This window comes from Leucoraja erinacea, chromosome 33, assembly GCF_028641065.1.
Source record: "Leucoraja erinacea ecotype New England chromosome 33, Leri_hhj_1, whole genome shotgun sequence".
NCBI classification, from domain to species: Eukaryota; Metazoa; Chordata; class Chondrichthyes; order Rajiformes; family Rajidae; genus Leucoraja; species Leucoraja erinaceus.
Genome location: NC_073409.1, coordinates 4,930,893 through 4,950,181, shown reverse-complemented (window position 1 = coordinate 4,950,181; position 19,289 = coordinate 4,930,893). Strand labels below are relative to the sequence as shown.

General features: G+C 43.4%; 1 protein-coding gene across 2 annotated transcripts in view; it reads left to right on the top strand.

Moving 5' to 3' along the window:
* Nucleotides 1-17,492, top strand: part of LOC129712568 (NAD(P) transhydrogenase, mitochondrial-like) — a 55,428-nt gene extending 37,936 nt beyond the window's left edge. For both annotated transcript variants that reach the window (XM_055661076.1, XM_055661075.1), the window contains exons 16-22: nucleotides 802-962; nucleotides 3,192-3,371; nucleotides 4,680-4,839; nucleotides 7,350-7,431; nucleotides 8,028-8,146; nucleotides 8,972-9,087; nucleotides 17,217-17,492. In XM_055661076.1, the coding sequence (XP_055517051.1) occupies nucleotides 802-962; nucleotides 3,192-3,371; nucleotides 4,680-4,839; nucleotides 7,350-7,431; nucleotides 8,028-8,146; nucleotides 8,972-9,087; nucleotides 17,217-17,363 (965 nt within the window). In that variant the 3' untranslated portion in view covers nucleotides 17,364-17,492. The remainder of the gene's footprint in view (nucleotides 1-801; nucleotides 963-3,191; nucleotides 3,372-4,679; nucleotides 4,840-7,349; nucleotides 7,432-8,027; nucleotides 8,147-8,971; nucleotides 9,088-17,216) is intronic.
* Nucleotides 17,493-19,289: the final 1,797 nt, after the last annotated feature.

The following is a 19,289-nucleotide window of genomic DNA, read 5'->3' as shown; positions in this document are numbered from 1 at the left end:
GTATAGTGCAATATAGAAATAAAAATACAGAATAATCAAACAATGTGGACGGAGAGACTGGAGAAGTCTATCGGCAGGACTCCGAGTTCAGCAATGTGATGGTATTATTGTAGAAGCTGTTCCTCATCCTACTAGTCCTATTACTGAGATAAGCACAGGCACAAAATAGAACAGCTCATAGATCAGTGGTGAGTTTTTCGAACAAGTTGGGATTTTGAAGGCCTTAACAGTGCGCACACGAAACCACTCTTGAGAGTTAGGGCAGAGTTGCTGCCTCACAGCGCCAGAGACCCGGGTTCGATCCTGGAGTTTGTACTTTCTCCCCGTGACAGCGTGAGCTTCCTCCGAGATCTTCGCTTTCCTCCCACGCTCCATAGACGTACAGGTTTTTGGCCCCTAGTGTTAATTGGCCCCTAGTGTGTGCAGGATAGTGTTAACGTGCAGGGATCGCTGGTCGGTGCAGACACGGTGGGCCGATGGGCCTTTTTCCACACTTTACCCCTAAACTAATCTAAAAAAAAAAAAAAAAAAGTGTTTCCCAATGAGCACTGTTGAGGCCTCTGATGAACCAATTCCCTCCAACAACCCATTACACCAGGGGTCCGTCTTTAGGGATGCTTTTAAACTTGTGTTGGCGATCGGTCGACTGAAGATCCTGTGATGTTGCTTTTTAGTTTCAAAGTCCACTTCAATTTTCCCCAATCAGCCGCAATGGTGCCTATATACTTTCAGAATGATTGCCTAAAGTCTGTTTTAAGATCCCATTTTCTGCAACCCGTGAACTTGACTTCTTGTCTGTAGGTTTACTCAACTCTGCTCCACTGATGTTACCTGGCCGTCATTACCTGAACGCGGGACTGCTGGCTGCCTCGGTGGGCGGTCTCATACCATTTATGCTGGATCCCAGTTACGCTATGGGCATGACCTGTCTGCTAAGTGTCTCTGCTCTGTCGACAATCATGGTAAGAAGGCCACAATTTAATTGTAAGAAGAAGGGTCCCCCCGACCCGAAACGTCACCTATTTCCTCTTTCTCCAGAGATGATGCCCGGCCCGCTGAGTTACTCCAGCACTTTGTCACTAACTTTGGTGTAAACCAGCATCTACAGTTCATTGTTTCCACAATTAATTCTAAGAAGAAGGGCCCTGACCCGAAACGCCACCCATCCTTTTGTGGAGGCCAATGCACTGGATGTTTTCAAGAGAGAGTTAGATTCAGCTCTTAGGGCTAAAGGAATCAAGGGATATGGGGGAAAAAAAGCAGGAACGGGGTACTGATTTTGGAAGATCAGCCATGATCATATTGAATGGCGGTGCTGGCTCGAAGGGCCGAATGGTCTACTCCTGCACCTATTTACTATGTTTTCTGCAGAGATGGTGCCTGGCTCGCTGAGTTACTCCAGCACTTTGTGTCCAACTTTGGTGTAAACCGGCATCGGTAGCTTGTTGCTTCCACAGTTAATTCTGAGTGTTTGTTTAACAAACTGATATTGTTCAAAGATTTCAAACAATATTGCTAGCGCTGATTATAGTCGGGTTAAATAAAAAAACAGCCTTGAAGGTGAGACATTTTCTAATTTGCTATTTAAGTATCCTCAAATTAAAACCAGGCATAATAGTTGGAAGGCAATTTTAGTATGTGTGAAGGAATATTTTTTTTAAGAACAATTAAAAATTAGACAGAAGTGCAGGGCAATGGGGGGGGAAAACCTTGGTGATATTCTGAAGCCTGGTGGGACGATCGTTATTGAAGAATAAATAATTGTCCTCCTCCATCTGTATCCTGAGAGTTATGTCATATATTTCAATAGACAGTAGGTGCAAGAGTAGGCCATTCGGCCCTTCGAGCCAGCACCGCCTCAATGCATTCAATGTGATCATGGCCAATCAGTATCCCGTTCCTGCTTTCTCCCCATATCCCCTGACTCCGCTATTTTTAAGAGCCCTATCTAGCTCCCTCTTGAAAGCATCCAGAGAACCTGCCTCCACCGCCCTCTGAGGCAGAGAATTCCACAGACTCACCACTCTCTGTGAGAAAAAGTGTTTCCTCGTCTCCGTTCTAAATGGCTTACTCCTTATTCTTAAAAGGTGGCCCCTGGTTCTGGACTCCCCCAACATCGGGAACATGTTTCCTGCCTCTAGTGTGTCCAAGCCCTTAACAATCTTATATGGTTCAATGAGATACCCTCTCATCCTTCTAAACTCCAGAGTGTACAAGCCCAGCTGCTCCACTCTCTCAGCATATGACAGTCCCGCCATCCCGGGAATTAACCGTGTAAACCTACGCTGCACTCCTTCAATAGCAAGAATGTCCTTCCTCAAATTAGGGGACCAAAACTGCACACAATACTCCAGGTGTGGTCTCACTAGGGCTCTGTTCATTGTATTTCAAAATTGTATTTAAATAAATCGTGCGAATGTAAATTTTATTTTTAGTACCTATTGGAGGAAGTATCATATCACAGTTTTGGAAGACACAAAGTGCTGGAGTAACTCAGCGAGTCAGGCAGCATCTCAGGAGAACATGGACAGGTGATGTTTCAGGTCGGGACCCTTCTTCAGACTGAGATGCTGCTTGATGCGTTGAGTTCCTCCAGAGGTTTGTGCCTTCTTTGGTGAGCAAGCATCTGCAGTTCCTTGTTTCCGCATGTCACACTTTTGTTGTCTCGGCTTTTTTCGGTGCCGGCAACATACCTTAATTGGAAAGAAAACAGACACAAAATGCAGGAGCAAATCAGAGTGACAGGCAGCGTATTTGGAGAGAAGAAATGAGTGACGATTTGGGGCGAGACCCTTCTTCAGATCCAAAACGTCACCCATTCTTTCCAGAGATGCTGCCTGACCCGCTGAGTTACTCCAGCAGTTTGTGTCTATCTTCGGTGTCATCCAGCATCTGCAGTTCCTTCCTATCTCATATGTACTTATCAGAATGAAGGCTGTGTTAAATATCAGGTGGACAAAAGTGCTGGAGAAACTCAGCGGGTGCAGCAGCATCTATGGAGCGAAGGAAATAGGCAACGTTTCCTCCCGAAACGTTGCCTATTTCCTTCGCTCCATAGATGCTGCTGCACCTGCTGAGTTTCTCCAGCACTTTTGTCTGCCTTCGATATTCCAGCATCTGCAGTTCCTTCTTAAACCCGTTGTGTTAAATATTGCCCGTTATAATACCATTGTATCCTATTTTGTGTTTAGGGTGTGACTCTAACATCAGCCATCGGTGGAGCAGACATGCCTGTAGTGATCACTGTATTGAACAGTTATTCAGGCTGGGCTTTGTGTGCTGAAGGTTTTCTCTTGGACAATAATTTAATGACGATTGTTGGTGCTCTAATTGGATCTTCTGGTGCTATACTGTCCTACATCATGTGTGTGGTAAGTGCTTATTATTCCAAATAATTATTTAAATGTTTTGAGCTTTGTCCATTGTGATTGTAACTCTGTACCTCAGTGGTGACCCTCGGACTATCTTTGATCAGACCTTGCTGGCTTTACCTTGCACTAAACGTTATTCCCTTATCATGTAAATGGCTCGATTGTATTCATGTTGTAGCGGCACCAAACGTGGTGAATAAAGTTGAGACGTCAAGTCGGTTCAAAGAGTCGTTTATTCAGTGGTGACACGTTAGGTTGGTGCGCTAACTATTGTTGCTGTAGCTGAGCGAGGTTGTTCTCTCGGGCTCAGCTACCTGTTGACTCCTCTAGGTCTCGCGGTGAGAGGCCTTAAGTACCAGGACACTCCCTCTAGCCCATGACGTCACGTGCCCGTCCTCGTATCTCCTGACGAGGGTTCGAGCATGAGTGGCCCGTGTTTAGGCTGACGCCACAGGACCCCCCTGGAGGAAGGAATTTCCGTTGTATTTCCTCTGACTGGTCAGCACGCAACAAAAGCTTTTCACTGTACCTCAGTACATAAACTAAACTGAACTGAGCGCATACATGAACATCCGAATATGTCCATAATGTTTTTTTACATTTCCCTGTCTCTGGTCCAGATTTTGAACCACAAATGTTAATGCACTTGGAATACTATTTAGTTTGGAGATTCAGCGTGAAAACAGGCCCTTCTGCCCATTGAGTCCTCCCCGACCTTCAATCACTTATTCTATGTTATCACACTTTCGCATCCTACGCACTAGGGGCAAGTTACAGAAGCCAATTAACCTCTAAACCTGCATACCTTTGGAATGTGGGAGTAAACCGGAGCTCCTGGAGAAAACACACGTACGTTACAGTGAGAACGTACAAACTCCCTACTGATAGAACCCGTAATTAAAAAACGTTGCTTACAGTATTGCACATGAGGAGAATATAACATTTATTTTCCGTTAGTTTCACAAGCCTTATCATAAATTTTCATTAAAAGTTTTTTTTTTTTAAGATGTAGGAAGTTTTTGAAGAATTAGTTCAATTCCTTTGTGTCGTCTAAGAGATTTTTTTTAATGGTACTTTTTTGTTGGTACCATGTAGGTACAGTGACATTTTGGATAGGTATATGGATATAAAGGCGAATGGTGGAATATGGGTTAAGTGTGGACACTTTAAGAGTTGGCTATGCCATCATATTCAGCACAGACATGGTGGGCGGAAGGGCCTGTTCTTTTGCTGTACTGTTCTATGTGAATGTGAAACTCTGGTGCAGGTTTTTTTTACACCCATGTATTTTTGTGCATTTTTCCTCAGGCCATGAATCGTTCATTACCCAATGTTATCCTGGGTGGATACGGAACAACAGCCACTGGCTCAGGAAAACCAATGGAAATTGTGGGAACTCACACTGAAGTCAATGTGGATCAGGTCATTGAAATGATTAGAGAGGCCAATTCAATCATCATTACTCCAGGTATGAGTTTTACTTTCGAGATACCGCACGGAAACAGGCCCTTCGGCCCTCTGAGTCGGCTCTGACCAGCGAACCACACTATCCAACACACTAGGGACAATTTACAATGATACCTAGCCAATTAACCTACAAACTTGTACGTCTTTGGGGTGTGGGTGGAAACTGGAGCACCTGGGGAAAACCCACGCAGTCACAGGAAGAACGTACAAATTCTGTATAGACAGTACCCAAGGTCAGGATCAAACCCAGGTCTCTGGTGCTGTGAGGCTGCAACTCTACCGCTGAGCCACCATGAAAAACCCTGATCTACCATTCGGTTTACACAACTGTAACTTGAAACCAATATTAATTTCTTCTTGTTTATTTAAACGCAGCCACATCTGGAAATAATGAAGTTTAACATACACATTTATCACAATTGGAACTGCTTAATCAGCTTTTAAATGTGCCATTTGGGTAAATTCAATTATTTTTCTTTTGATGCTTTTTCAAGCCAAATGTTGGTATTATATAGAAATATTATTTCTCTGGTTAGAGAGAATTTTATTGATAATATCAGGTAATCATGTTTGAAAATGGAGGTAAGTATGATAGATTTATCATTACAAATGATTACAATCAACATTTAGAGTTATTTGTTTTAACATCTGCGCTATTACATAACCATAATGATTCCCTTGGCTTGATGGAGATGCAATATACACAACATTTTTTTGATTAGATATTAAAATTATGACATTTAGAGAAAATGAGGAAATTTGTTTTCACTGGCAGTAAGGTTTGGTAGCCATGGGACACAAATTGAAGATAATTAAGGGAGGAATTTTAACATTTACATGTAGACTACTCCACATCCCATCAACTGGAATTATTTTTGTGAAAACCATTGAGCTTTAATTTGTACTGACAGGAAAACGAACGGCCTCAATTGTTCAAGATGGGACTGCAGATGCTGGAAAAATCGAAAGTAGACAAAAAAAATGCTGGCGAAACCCAGTGGGCGAGGCAGCATCTGTGGGGAAAAGGAGTAGGCGTCTTTTTGGGGTCGAGACCCTTCTTCAGATATGCTTACAAAATTCTTAAGGGGTTGGACAGGCTAGATGCAGGAAGATTGTTCCCGATGTTGGGGAAGTCCAGAACAAGGGGGTCACAGTTTAAGGATAAGGGGGAAATCTTTTAGGACCGAGATGAGAAAAACATTTTTCACACAGAGAGTGGTGAATCTCTGGAATTCTCTGCCACAGAAGGTAGTAGAGGCCAGTTCATTGGCTATATTTGAGAGGGAGTTAGATGTGGCCCTTGTGGCTAAAGGGATCAGGGGGTATGGAGAGAAGGCAGGTACAGGATACTGAGTTGGATGATCAGCCATGATCATATTGAATGGCGGTGCAGGCTCGAAGGGCCGAATGGCCTACTCCTGCACCTATTTTCTATGTTTCAGACTGAAGAAGGGTCTCGACCCGAAACTTCGCCTACTCCTTTCTCATCCGCTGAGTTTCTCTAGCATTTTATGTCTACTTTTAGCCTCTATTGTTAGGCAATTTATAAGGAATAGGAGTAGAAATTAGGCCATTCGGCCCATCGTCCACTCCGCCATTCAATCATGGCTAATATATCTTTCCCTCCTAACCCCATTCTCCTGCCTTCTCCCCATAACCTCTGACACCCGTACTAATCAAGATTAGCACTAACTAAGATTGTGCTCTTCCCTTTGATTGCACTGAGGGGATGTTGATATGTGAACTGATGATTTCAGTTTAGTTTAGTTTATTGTCACGTGCACCGAGGCGCAGTGAAAAGCTTTTGTTGCATGCTAACCTGAAGAGGCAGTGGGCAGGGTGCGACTCGCCCTTGACTATACTGCTGGCCTTGCCAAGGAGACATCGGCGATTTCACAGTCTGAGATCTCAAACTCAAGTGAACGACTCTTTAATCAAGTTCATTGATTGTCAGATTGTGATATTAATAACTAACGGGCCTGATCTCTGTGCCGGATCCAGGATCAAATTTGACAAAAAAGGAAGCAACTGGCAAATGTTGTCAAAATTTAGTTCTTGCTCGTTTTAGGGTATTTGAGATATGCTCTACACACAATGGTGAACAAAATAAATCTTCTATGAGTACAATTTGAAAATATTTATACCAGAGAAGTAGGAAATTCCATCACAGAGAGCTGAAAGAAAAAGGCGTTTTCCTCATTTACAAGAAAACGCCTTTCTGTCAGTTGCTTCCTTTTGCCAATGAAGGGCAGAATAGGTCGGGTAGGGCACAGTCTCTTGCCAAGAGTTAGGGAATCAAGAACCAGAGGACATTGGCTTACATTGAGGAAGGGAGGAAAAATTTAATAGGAAACTGAGGGTTAACGTTTTCCATCGAAGGGCCTGTTTCCGCGCTGTATCTCTATATAAACTCCGCTAAAGAGTGGCGGAATTTTATGCTGTTCAAAGTTCTAAAGTGTCAGATGTTTCAATCGCAAGTGGAATTGTTTGACCGTGTGTGTTCTGTGACAGGTTGGGGCTTGTGTGCGGCAAAGGCTCAGTATCCAATTGCTGACATGGTGAAGATGCTTACTGAACAAGGGAAGAAAGTCCGGTGAGCACGTGCTTTTCTTCAATCGGTATTCCGCTCCCAATTGTAGATGGAGGTTGTCTCAATGAATTCCCTTGCTTGGCCGTCAATGTTTAAAAAGAGACAAACAAGGAATCTGAAGAAGGGTCCCAAAGCGCCAACTCATCTGTCCATTCCTCCCGCCCGACCTGCTGAGCATCCTCAATACTTTACATTATTTTAAATGCATTTGGACGGATATAAGGATAGAAATTATTTAGAGGGCTACGGGCCAAATGCAGGCAAATGGGACTAGGCCTCCATGCCAACTTGGGCAACATGGTCATGTTGGGCTGAAGGGCCTGTTTCTGTGCTGTACGGCTCTGGGACTAATTTGTGAGGCGATGGTGCAAACCAGGAGTTGTGGGAGGAAACCGGAGCTCCCGGAGAAAACCCACGCGGGTCACGGGGAGAACGCTCAGGTTCTGTACAGCCAGCCACCCGTAGTCACGATCGAACCCGGCTCTCTGGCGGTGTAAGGCAGCATCTCTACCGCTGTGCCACTGTGACTCCCCATACAGCACAACTCTAGTTATTATTGTCAAGGACACCTCATTAATGGATCGGATTACAATTTGCAGGTTTGGAATACACCCAGTTGCTGGTCGAATGCCCGGTCAGCTCAATGTCCTTCTGGCAGAGGCCGGCGTGCCGTACGACGTTGTTATGGAAATGGATGAGATCAACCATGATTTCCCAGGTGAGGCTGAAATATTCTAAAGTCCGAGGCATCTCCAGCCTAATTCTTTCATCACCCTGTACCTATCGAGAGAAAGCTGCAACTTTGAATTAACTGTGAATTGTTTTGTGGCCACAGTTACAAAAAAAAAGCACTGTACTTAAAAATATTGTGAGTTAAGTTTAGTTTATTGTCACGTGTATCGAGGTACAGACAAGCTTTTGTTGCGCGCAAACCAGTCAGCGGAAAGACAATCCAGGATTACGAACAAGCCGTCCACAGTGTATAAGCGTTTAATGTAAGGTTAAATCCGATCGAAGATAATCCGTGGGTCTCCAATTATAGACCCTTCTCTTGCATCACGCCTGAATCCAGTTGTGTTCTAATGAACTCCTTTTGACTTCAGTTTTTCGAAGTTCTCCTTGCTGCTCGACTTGATTCAAAGCAGCTTTGGAGGCTTTCATCCTTCCTAGAATAAGGTCTTCTGCACAGAATGGTGACTGGAGTTAATTAGCAAATGATTCCTCCGGCGTGAATTAATGGTACAACCTCCCGAGGAAAATGGTGCCATGTGGTCGATGTCACGTTACTCTGTGCGTGTGGTTTGAGGTTAAATGAACATTTCTACATTCTGGATGACTGATAAATGAACTGGATTCAATGTGATTGACTTAAGCTCCATTTCTGACTCCATGCAGGTCTTTGATCTTGTGTGTGTTCTGTTCGTAATCTTGTGGAACAAATGGGTTTGGGGCTCGAAAATACCAAATATTAGAAAACTTATTTAAAATTTTTGATTTTTAATAATAAAAAAATGATGTAAAATGTTCCCTTTTTTCCCCTTAGAAACTGATTTGGTTCTGGTTATTGGTGCCAATGACACTGTGAATTCAGCATCACAGGAAGACCCTAATTCTATCATTGCTGGTATGCCAGTTTTGGAAGTTTGGAAATCTAAACAGGTGAGCAGAAATGTAACGGTATCTTTCAGATTTGAATGATGTTTCAAGCAGCAGTGGGGTGGAATAAAATCAAAGACTCACACAGCGTGGAAACAGGCCCTTCGGCCCAACTTGCCCACACCGACCAACATGCCCCATCTACACTTGTCCCACATGCCTGCGTTTGGCCCATATCCCTCTCAACCTGCCATAATCAATGTACGTGTCGAAATGTTTCTTACACATTGTGATAGTAACTGCCTCAAGTACCTCCTCCAGTAGCTCGTTCCATACACCCACAACCCTTTGTGCAAGAACGTTACCCCACAGGTTCTCATTAAATCTTCCCCCCCCCCATGAATGTGTGTTCCCCTCATCCTCCTGCTTCTCTTTTATCCAATTCAAAATAAATACTTAGTGAGTTATCTGACATTTTATTACTCATTTGGATGGGTTAGGAGGTAAAAGAGAGGAACTTTGGAATCCTTTGCCAACCATAAATTTGGTGCAGGCCCAATATCACTTTGCACAAATGTTATTTGTTATCCAGTAAAGTATAGACATTGTGGCAGTGTGGTGCAGTGGTGCAGCTGCTTTAGTAAAAGTGAAAAGAATGATTAGGATTTGTGAGGCAAACGATGTGTGAAGATTTGGTGACGCAGTGGTAGAGTTTCTGCCTTCCAGCGCCAGAGACCCGGGTGCAATCCTGACTGCGGGTGCTGTCCGTATGCAGTTTGCACTTTCTTCCTGTGACCACGTGGGTTTTCTCCAGGTGCTCCGGTTTTCTCCCACATTCCAAAGACGTGGAGGTTTGTAGGTTAATTGACATCTGCAAATTACCCTAGTGTGTGTAGGATATGAAACTGGGATGACATAGAACTAGTGTGCGGGTAACATAGAAACATAGAAATTAGGTGCAGGAGTAGGCCATTCGGCCCTTCGAGCCTGCACCGCCATTCAATATGATCATGGCTGATCATCCAACTCAGTATCCCGTACCTGCCTTCTCTCCATACCCCCTGATCCCCTTAGCCACAAGGGCCACATCTAACTCCCTCTTAAATATAGCCAATGAACTGGCCTCAACTACCCTCTGTGGCAGAGAGTTTCAGAGATTCACCACTCTCTGTGTGAAAAAAGTTCTTCTCATCTCGGTTTTAAAGGATTTCCCCCTTATCCTTAAGCTGTGACCCCTTGTCCTGGACTTCCCCAACATCGGGAACAATCTTCCTGTATCTAGCCTGTCCAACCCCTTAAGAATTTTGTAAGTTTCTATAAGATCCCCTATCGTCGATCAGTGCGGACTAGGGGGGCCAAAGGGATGTTTCCATGCTGTATCCCTAAACTAAATTAAGTGTCAGTATGTTCTGCTAAAGAAGTGCTTCTGAATGCCCGGGATCACTGGTTGGATTTGACAGTGAGAACCAACATCGTAATTCACTGTTAACCCTGAAGGTCAAAGGTCTTGCAAACTTTATGATGGGGATTTGACCTTTTCTGATGTTACCTGAGGGTGATCTTTGACCTCCAGTGATCTCAGAATGGTGACTTTCACCACTCACACTGACGAATATGTTGCGACCACAAGCCAGGAAGTAATATTTCAGTTACATTTTCAGTTATTATACAGTTGTAACTGCTTTGCAATCTTCCTGACAGGCTAGATGCAGGAAGATTGTCCCCGATGTTGGGGAAGTCCAGGACAAGGGGTCACAGTTTAAGGATAAGGGGGAAATCCTTTAGGACCGAGATGAGAAAAACATTTTTCACACAGAGAGTGGTGAATCTCTGTAATTCTCTGCCACAGAAGGTAGTTGAGGCCAGTTCATTGGCTATATTTAAGAGGGAGTTTGATGTGGCCCTTATGGCTAAAGGGATCAGGGGGTATGGAGAGAAGGCAGGTACAGGATACTGAGTTGGATGATCAGCCATGATCATATTGAATGGCGGTGCAGGCTCAAAGGGCCAAATGGCCTACTCCTGGACATATTTTCTATGTTTCTATGTTTTTGTTATATTTTACAACGCGCAGACTAAATTGCATTTTGTCATGCAGAAGGTAAAAGATCATAAGCAAATCACACTTTTAAGATTTCACAGATCGTAATACTTAGAAATACGCTTCAGGCAATTGCAATTTGCACTTAAGAGTGGATCTTTCTGAGCCAAGAGTTTTCTAATTCTGGCAATCGTACGTCGTACATTCTCACAATAACGTGTGACATTTTCAGTATATTTTTCTGGCAAAATTGTCAAGGAACAGATTTCATCAGATTGAATAATTACAGAGATTATATTTGAGTGTTCCCTGTAGGAGTAGTGAACTGTTTCATTTAGTTTAGAGATACAGAATGGAAACAGGCCCTTCAGCCCGCCGAGTCTATGCTAACCATCGATCACCCATTCACACTAATACTACGTTATCGCAGTTTTGCACCCACCTCTTGCACACTAGGGGCAATTTTTACAGAGGCCAATCAGCCAACAAACCTATACGGCTTTGGGATGTGGGAGGAAACCACATGCGGTCACAGGGAGAAGGTGCAAACTCCACAAAAACAGCGCCCGAGGTCACCATCGACCAGGGTGGGACTCTGACGCTGTGAGGCAGCAGCTCTACCAGCTGTGTCACTTAGTAAATTAGAAGTTGGTCACAAAATCAATACAAAAGTGGAGGGTATATTGATGGGGGAAAAAATGTTGATTAATGTAACTTAACGTTTAATTGATATGCATATCGGCAGCTATTAGTCTACAAAAGAAGCTCTGACAGGTCAAGTCAATAGAGTCAAACAGCACAGATACAGTGTTTAAGAAAGAACTGCAGATGCTGGAAAATCGAAGGTACACAAAAATGCTGGAGAAACTCAGCGGGTGCAGCAGCATCTATGGAGCGAAGGAAATAGGCAACGTTTCGGGACGAAACGTTGCCTATTTCCTTCGCTCCATAGATGCTGCTGCACCCGCTGAGTTTCTCCAGCATTTTTGTGTACCCAGCACAGATACAGGTCTACTGATCAACTTGCCTCTGCCGACCAAGATATCCCATCTAACCTTTTGGCCCATATCTCTCTAAGCCTTTCCTATCCATGTTCAGTTCAGTTTAGTTTATTGTCAGTGTCCTTGGCATTGGTTTCCCAATTGTCGATGTCGATTTCACATTTCTTCATGCTGGCTTTTAAGGCGTCTTTTGCATTTGCCTTCTTTAAGCTGGCAGTATAAGGTTTGCTTTGGTAGGCGCTTGTCTTCCATCCGACCAACATGACACTGTGATTGTTGCGGAAATAACTGCCCAGAGTCTGATTGCATGACAGATCTGAAACTGTACAAGTGTTTTACCATGTGGAACGCCTTTAATTCCCCTGCCACAAGGGGGAACACGGAGCTGTGATGAAAGGATCAAAAACTAATGAAGATCGTGTTTTCTCTTGCATAATGGCTCTCTGTTTTGGCCAAACGCATTGGATCCCGGAACGTCTGACAAAACTAATTTGAAAATACAACCAAAAGAAATCCAGAGCCTCGCCACTCCCCTGTGTTCAACAACACATGGGTGGATGAGACTTTAGTTTAGGTTAGAGATACAGCGTGAAAACAGGCCCTTCAGCCCACCAATTCTGCACCGACCAGCGATCCCTGCTCACTAACACTATCCCACACACACACTAGGGACAATTTACATTTATACCAAGCCAATTAACCTCCAAACCTGTACGTCTTTGTGGAGTGTGGGAGGAAACCGGAGCACCCGGAGAAAACCCACAGAGGTCACGGGGAGAACGTACAAACTCCATACGGACAGCACCCGTGGTCAGGAACGAACCCACGTCTTTGGCGCTGTAGGGCAGCAACTCTACTGCTGTGCCACCGTGCCACCCTGATTTTATGGAGCATATTTTCGCAGCCTTTTTTGCTGTGTCTAACACTCATCATCTGAAACGTTTGGAATCATGTTCTGCACAAATATCATGGGGCCGAAAGGACTGTTCCTGCGCTGTATGAATGGGATTGCCATTTATACTATTACTTTTGAGCTTCATCGTTCTCCTTGTTATATCGCCCTGTTAATATTGGACATGGCACAAAAATAATGGGCTTTTAAAGTTGAAGAAGCAAGAATTCCTGTTGCTATTTGTTATTATATACAACAAAAAAAATGTTCATCAAGTCAGGGTTATGTTGCAGTTGTATAAGACTTGGTGGCCGCATTTAGAGTATTGTGTTCAGTTCTGGGCACCGTGTTATAGGAAAGATGTGGTCAAGTTGGAAAGGGTGCAGAGAAAAGTTATGACGATGTTGCCAGGACTCGAGGGTCTGTGCTACAGGGAGGGGTTGAGTCGGCTGGGACTCTACTCCATGGAGAGCAGGACGATGAGGGGTAATCTTATCGAGGTGTATAAAATCAAGAGAGGAATAGATTGGGTAGATGCACAGAGTCTCTTGCATGGGTGCTGTCTGCTCGGAGTATGCACGTTCTCCCCGTGACCTGCCTGGGTTTTCTCCAAGATCTTCGGTTTCCTCCCACACTCCAAAGACATGCAGGTTTGTAGGTTAATTGGCGGGGTATAAATGTAAAGTGTGTGTGTGTGTGTGTGTGTGTGTGTGTGTTAATGTGCGGGGATCGCTGGTGGGTGTAGAAGGGTCTGCTTCCACGCTGTGTCTATTAACTAAACTAAAATAATCTTAAATCCACCATTATGTAGATGGGGGGTTACATCCTTGAGGTACACATTGAAACGCCATTTCATTGCCATGAGTCTGTCTACCCCATTCACCCTCCAACTCAATGTACTGTTTTCCTTGTTCCTGCTGTAATCATTCCACCACCAATGAACTGAATGTTACATTCAAAGTGTTTATTTCTTTCATCCAAGCACAACATCATTTTGACAAAAGATAAATGTCTGCGGGGAATTGTTATGACAACTGAGGTGGATTCTTAGAAATTGTGTGCACATTTTCCGCTTTTTTTTTATCTTGACAAATTGTCCACTGAGGTGCGGTGATAATCAACATCTAGGAGACGTCAGCGCTGGAAAATATACTTTTTATTTGTGTTTCTGGCGCCCAGCATCGGTGAAGATAGACACGTAGTCTGAAGAAGGGTCTCTACCCGAAATGTCGCCCATTCCTTCTCTCCAGAGATGCTGCCTGTCCCGCTGAGTTACTCCAGCGTTTTGTGTCTTGTCAAGAGTACTCAGTACTCTATGTGTCTTATCTTCTATTTAAACCAGAATCTGAAGTTCCTTTCAACACACTCAGTACTCAAGCTGGATGTAGCCAGAGACAAAGAGAACACTCCTTAAAATGTACTCCAAAAATTAATATTAACCATGACATCAGGGGTAGTGTTTCAGGGGTAATACATTAGCCATGACATCAGGGGTAGCGTTTCAGTTTCTGATAAGATTGATACTGTATCACCGATCAGAATCATGTTACTAAAATTTTTCTGGCCCCTTTGTGTCTCCTCCTTTGCACTTTTTTGGCACATCAGATATCATTAGAAATATTTTAATATATCTGAAGCTGATTTATTTATTCTCCACTTGTTGCCAGGGAATTTGGTACAAAGCTTGTCTCATTTCCCCCAAAGTATTTGCGAGGATGTTGCCAGGACTTGAGCGCCTGAGCTATAGGGAGAGGTTGGACAGGTTTGGACTTCATTCCCCCCTGGAGCACAGAAGGCCGAGGGGTGATCTTATGGGGTTTATAAATCATGAGGTGAATAGATAGGGTGAATGCATCGAGTGTTTTATCCCAGGATATGGGGATCAAGAACCAGAGGACATCGGTTTAAGGTGAGAGGGAGAAAGATTTAATAGGAACCTGAGGGACAACCTTTTCCACGCAGAGGGTGGTGGGTATTTGGAACGAGCTGCCAGATGAGGTAGTTGAAGCAGGTACTATAATAATAATAAATAAACTTTATTACGGACTCGAGGTCCAGACAAGAAGCAACATTACATTAAAAAAAAATGCATTGCATATTAAATATCATAAAGTACCTATAACATCTTAGTATATCGCTTATAAAAGCAGCATAAATTATATATATATTTTTAAAAAAACACAATATATAAGTTAAAAATCCAGATTAAAAGAATGATCAATGTCCTACAACGAGACAACGATACCAGTGTCTCCACAGCTGGGATTCGTAGCGTGTAGTGCTAACCCTTATGTTTGACAAGGCCACAATAATTACATTTTTAGAGTTTTTAATCCTGCAAATGAATTTATACACGTGATTTCGTAGGATAGCTTCTAAAGTACTGACTCCCGCAGCCATAAACATATTACTGGCACTACACCATCTAGGTTTCCTTAGCAGTGTTTTCATGGCATCGTTATATGCCACCTTTAGTCTCTGCAAACTTGTCTTTCCATAGTTCGACCACAGGTGCGCAGTGTAGAGTGGTGTGCAGTATGCTCTAAATAGCGACATCTTCACCACATCTGCACACGCACCAAATTTACGCAAGAGAATATTTGCCTGTACATACAGCATGCGTCGTTGCCTATAAATATCCTCATCATCTGTCATTTGTTCTGTAATAATATGCCCTTGATATTTTACCTTATTACAGACACTAAGATTATTGTCAGACAATTTAAAATCAGGAAATTTTATCCTCTTTGGTTCTACAGATCATAACAGCACTCTTACTAGCATTATATTTAATGTCATGTTCCACACCATACACGGAACATATAATAAGGAGCTGCTGGAGACCAGCGCTAGATGGACTAAAGACCACAAGATCATCTGCATATATAATATGGTTCACTAAAATATTACTAATCACGCACCCAGTGTTACAGGCTTTCAATTGTTTAGACAGATCATCAATATATAGATTAAAAAGGACTGGGGACAAAAAAAACCCTTGTCTAACACCATTGCTAACCCCAAATGGGGCCGAGACCCTATTGCCCCATTTTATTTGCATAGTCTGGTGGGCATACCAGTAGGCCAGAATTCTAACAATGTATTTAGGCACCCCTCTTTGACTCATTTTACCAAACAGCTTTCTGTGATTAACACGGTCAAAGGCTTTGGAAGCATCAATAAAGCACATAAGGATTGAAGAGTTTTTGCCTCTATATTTGTTTACAATCTCCTTTAGGGCATACTGTATATGCATAAGTCAGTGCCATGTTTAGCTTTAAAGTAAAATGATTATCTGTGGAGTTAACAAACTCATTTATTCTATCCAGCAGAACTCTTTCAAAAACTTTTGACAATATGCTGGCTAAAGCTATGGGCCTGTAATTATTTAGACTGCCTACTTTACCAGCTTTGTCCTTAATGACTGGCACTAACAGGACAGACAACATTGAGTCTGGTAACAAGCCATGAATCATAAAGCCAGTAAAACAATAGCAAGGAGAGGAGCTATCCTCATACTCGCATACTTAAGATGTTCATACTTAAGACTATAACCACATTTAAAAGATATTTAGACAGGTGCGTGGATGGGAAAGGTTTAGAGGGGTATGGGCCAAACATGGGGAACTGGAGCACCTTGTTCAGCATGGGCAAGTTGAGACAAAGGGCCTGTTTCCATGCTCTATCGCTTCATGATTCTATTTGTGGGAAATCTGGGTATTTCAGAGGTAGGTTTCATGTGCGTAAAGTTGTTGAGAACGGAAAAATCTTTGGGTAGAATGTCACCATTGGTCATGTGGAGCTGTGTGAAGGATATTGGTACACGGCTACATTCCTTTCACATGATTCAGTTCCAATGCTGCAGCTGAATCAGATGACACTGCGCGTACAATGGGTGACAGGTAGTCTCACACTTTGTTAACACAAACAACCAACGACAAAAACCTGGGCTTTTGTCGTAAGTAGAATCCAGGGATTGTGGTGACATAAAGAACTGCAGATGCTGGAATCTTGTGTTCACAAAGAAAGTGCTGGACTAACTCGGAGATAGACACAAAATGCTGGAGTAACTCAGCTGGACAGGAATGTCTAGAGAAGGAATGGGTGGTTTGGAGGGATATGGGCCAAATGCAGGCCGGTGGGACTAGTGTAGGTGGGACATGATGGCCGGAGTGGGCAAGTTGGGCCGAATGGCCTGTATCCACGCTGTATCACTCTATGACTATGAGCTATTGACGTGGCACTCTTTGTCCTCCAGGTTATTGTGATGAAGCGAACTCTGGGAGTTGGCTATGCGGCAGTGGACAATCCCATCTTCTACAAACCCAACACTTCAATGCTGCTCGGTGATGCGAAGAAGACATGCGACGCTCTGCAGGGCAAGATTCGGGAAATGGAAAATTAAACATCGAGGCAAAAAAAAATGTTTAAACTGAAAAAATCAACTTGCTTCCAGAATTTCACGGTTTGAAGACTACAGAGACTAACGGAATGCATAATCCAGGAGAAATAAGAAAATAAATATTTTACTGTATTATTTGCATTCAGGTTATCTGTTTGTTATTCCTATTGCTTTTTGTAGGTTAGTTCCGGTCAGGAGTCTTTCACCAAATCGCAGTGATCTAATTCTAGATTTGATCACTGATTGCTGGTATGTAGGGGACATCAAGTTGGCTTGGAAAAGAAGGGCAGGGGGAGGCTGTTTCTTTGACAAGTATAACAAGTAGAAGTGTATGTCTAGGAAAGACCTGCAGATGCAGGTTTAAATCAAAGGTAGACACAAAATGCTGGAGTAACTCAGCGGGACAGGCAGCGTCTCCAGAGAGAAGGAATGGGTGACGTTTCGGGTTGAGACCCTTCTTCAGACTGAAACTTACGGGTGTAGGTCTGTACCTCTCCCTCGCTTGAATTTTTCTTTTTATCTTCATCCAATCCTTTCATTTTCTTTTGGGGGGGAAAAATTGGGGAGAATGAATTAAAATGAGGTGAATGAAAAGGAACTTATTTTTATGCCAAGTTGATCAGAAAGCTTTACAAATCTGCATTAATTGCTATGAAACCAGTGTTGAATTTTGGCTTAGATGGAATGGAATATTTAGTTTTGAACGACTTTTAAATACCCCGAATGACCAGGAATGAGTACCACGTTGGAATCAAGTTCTACCTGTTGGAATAGAACGTCAGAAGGAGATTGTCACTGTGTCTCCTCAAACCTGCTCCTCCATTCAGTAAGATCATGTCTGACCTGCCCATACCGTCTCCAATCCCTTGCAACATCTGCGTTGGCCCAGTCATCACAGAGAATCTCGTCCCTCTGGAAAGAAATTCCCCCTCGTACTTGGCAGGCCTTGCCCCACCCCCACCTTTCTTCCATCTGACTGAAGAAAGGACCTGACCCAAAACACCAGCTACCCATGTCCTCCAGAGATGCTGCCTGACCAGCCTCCAGCTTCTGCAGTTCCTTGTGTCTTCTCGTTGTAATTCAATAGGAACCCCTTTCTTATGGCACTAATTCTCCACCATCTTACTCGGGGAGCAATGGCTCCCATGTTGTAACTCACACCAGACTCATGATTTTTACTGATTCCAGAGAGGGGGGGGGCTCATTCCTGTTGGAGGCAATGTGATGAAGCAGAATGTATGATGAAGGTGTAAGTGAATGGGACATTAATACAGACAGAACAGGAATTCCAGGAGGGGAATGCAACAGTTAGTAGTTGCTCAGCAGAAAGGAACAATATTATGAACAACCATCACTTGTGTGACCAGCCTATAGTGCCCTGCAAGGATTTGGCAACTCTTTAATTATTTACAAAGCTGACGTTAGATAAAAGATGCTTAATAAATGCCTTTCTGATCCCAAAATCCCCAAAGCAGTTTAATGCCATATAAGTACTATTGAAGGCTTTGTCCCACCCCACCTCTCTTTTCCAGCTTTCTCCACCCTTACTACCAGTCTGAAGAAAGGTCCAGACCCGAAACATCGTCTGTCCGTTCCCTCCGCAGATGCTGCCTGCCCTGCTGAGTTCTTCCAGTACTTTGCGTTTGGCTCTAGATTCCAACATCTGCTGCTCTATGCGTCCCGAATTGCAATGTTCACGGCAAACTTCCCACAAACAGCAATATGAAAATGTCCAGATGAACTCTCTTATTTTAGCGATAGTTTGAGGGAGACATGGACCAGAACGCCACCTGCTTCCCTTTACTATAGCGCCATGGGATCTATTACATCGCCTGAGATGGTGTCAAAGCTCACTGTTTGCATGTTGGCACATTGCACAGTAATCATATCTCTTACTTATGTACAGGAGTTCTCAGCTTAGACGTTTTG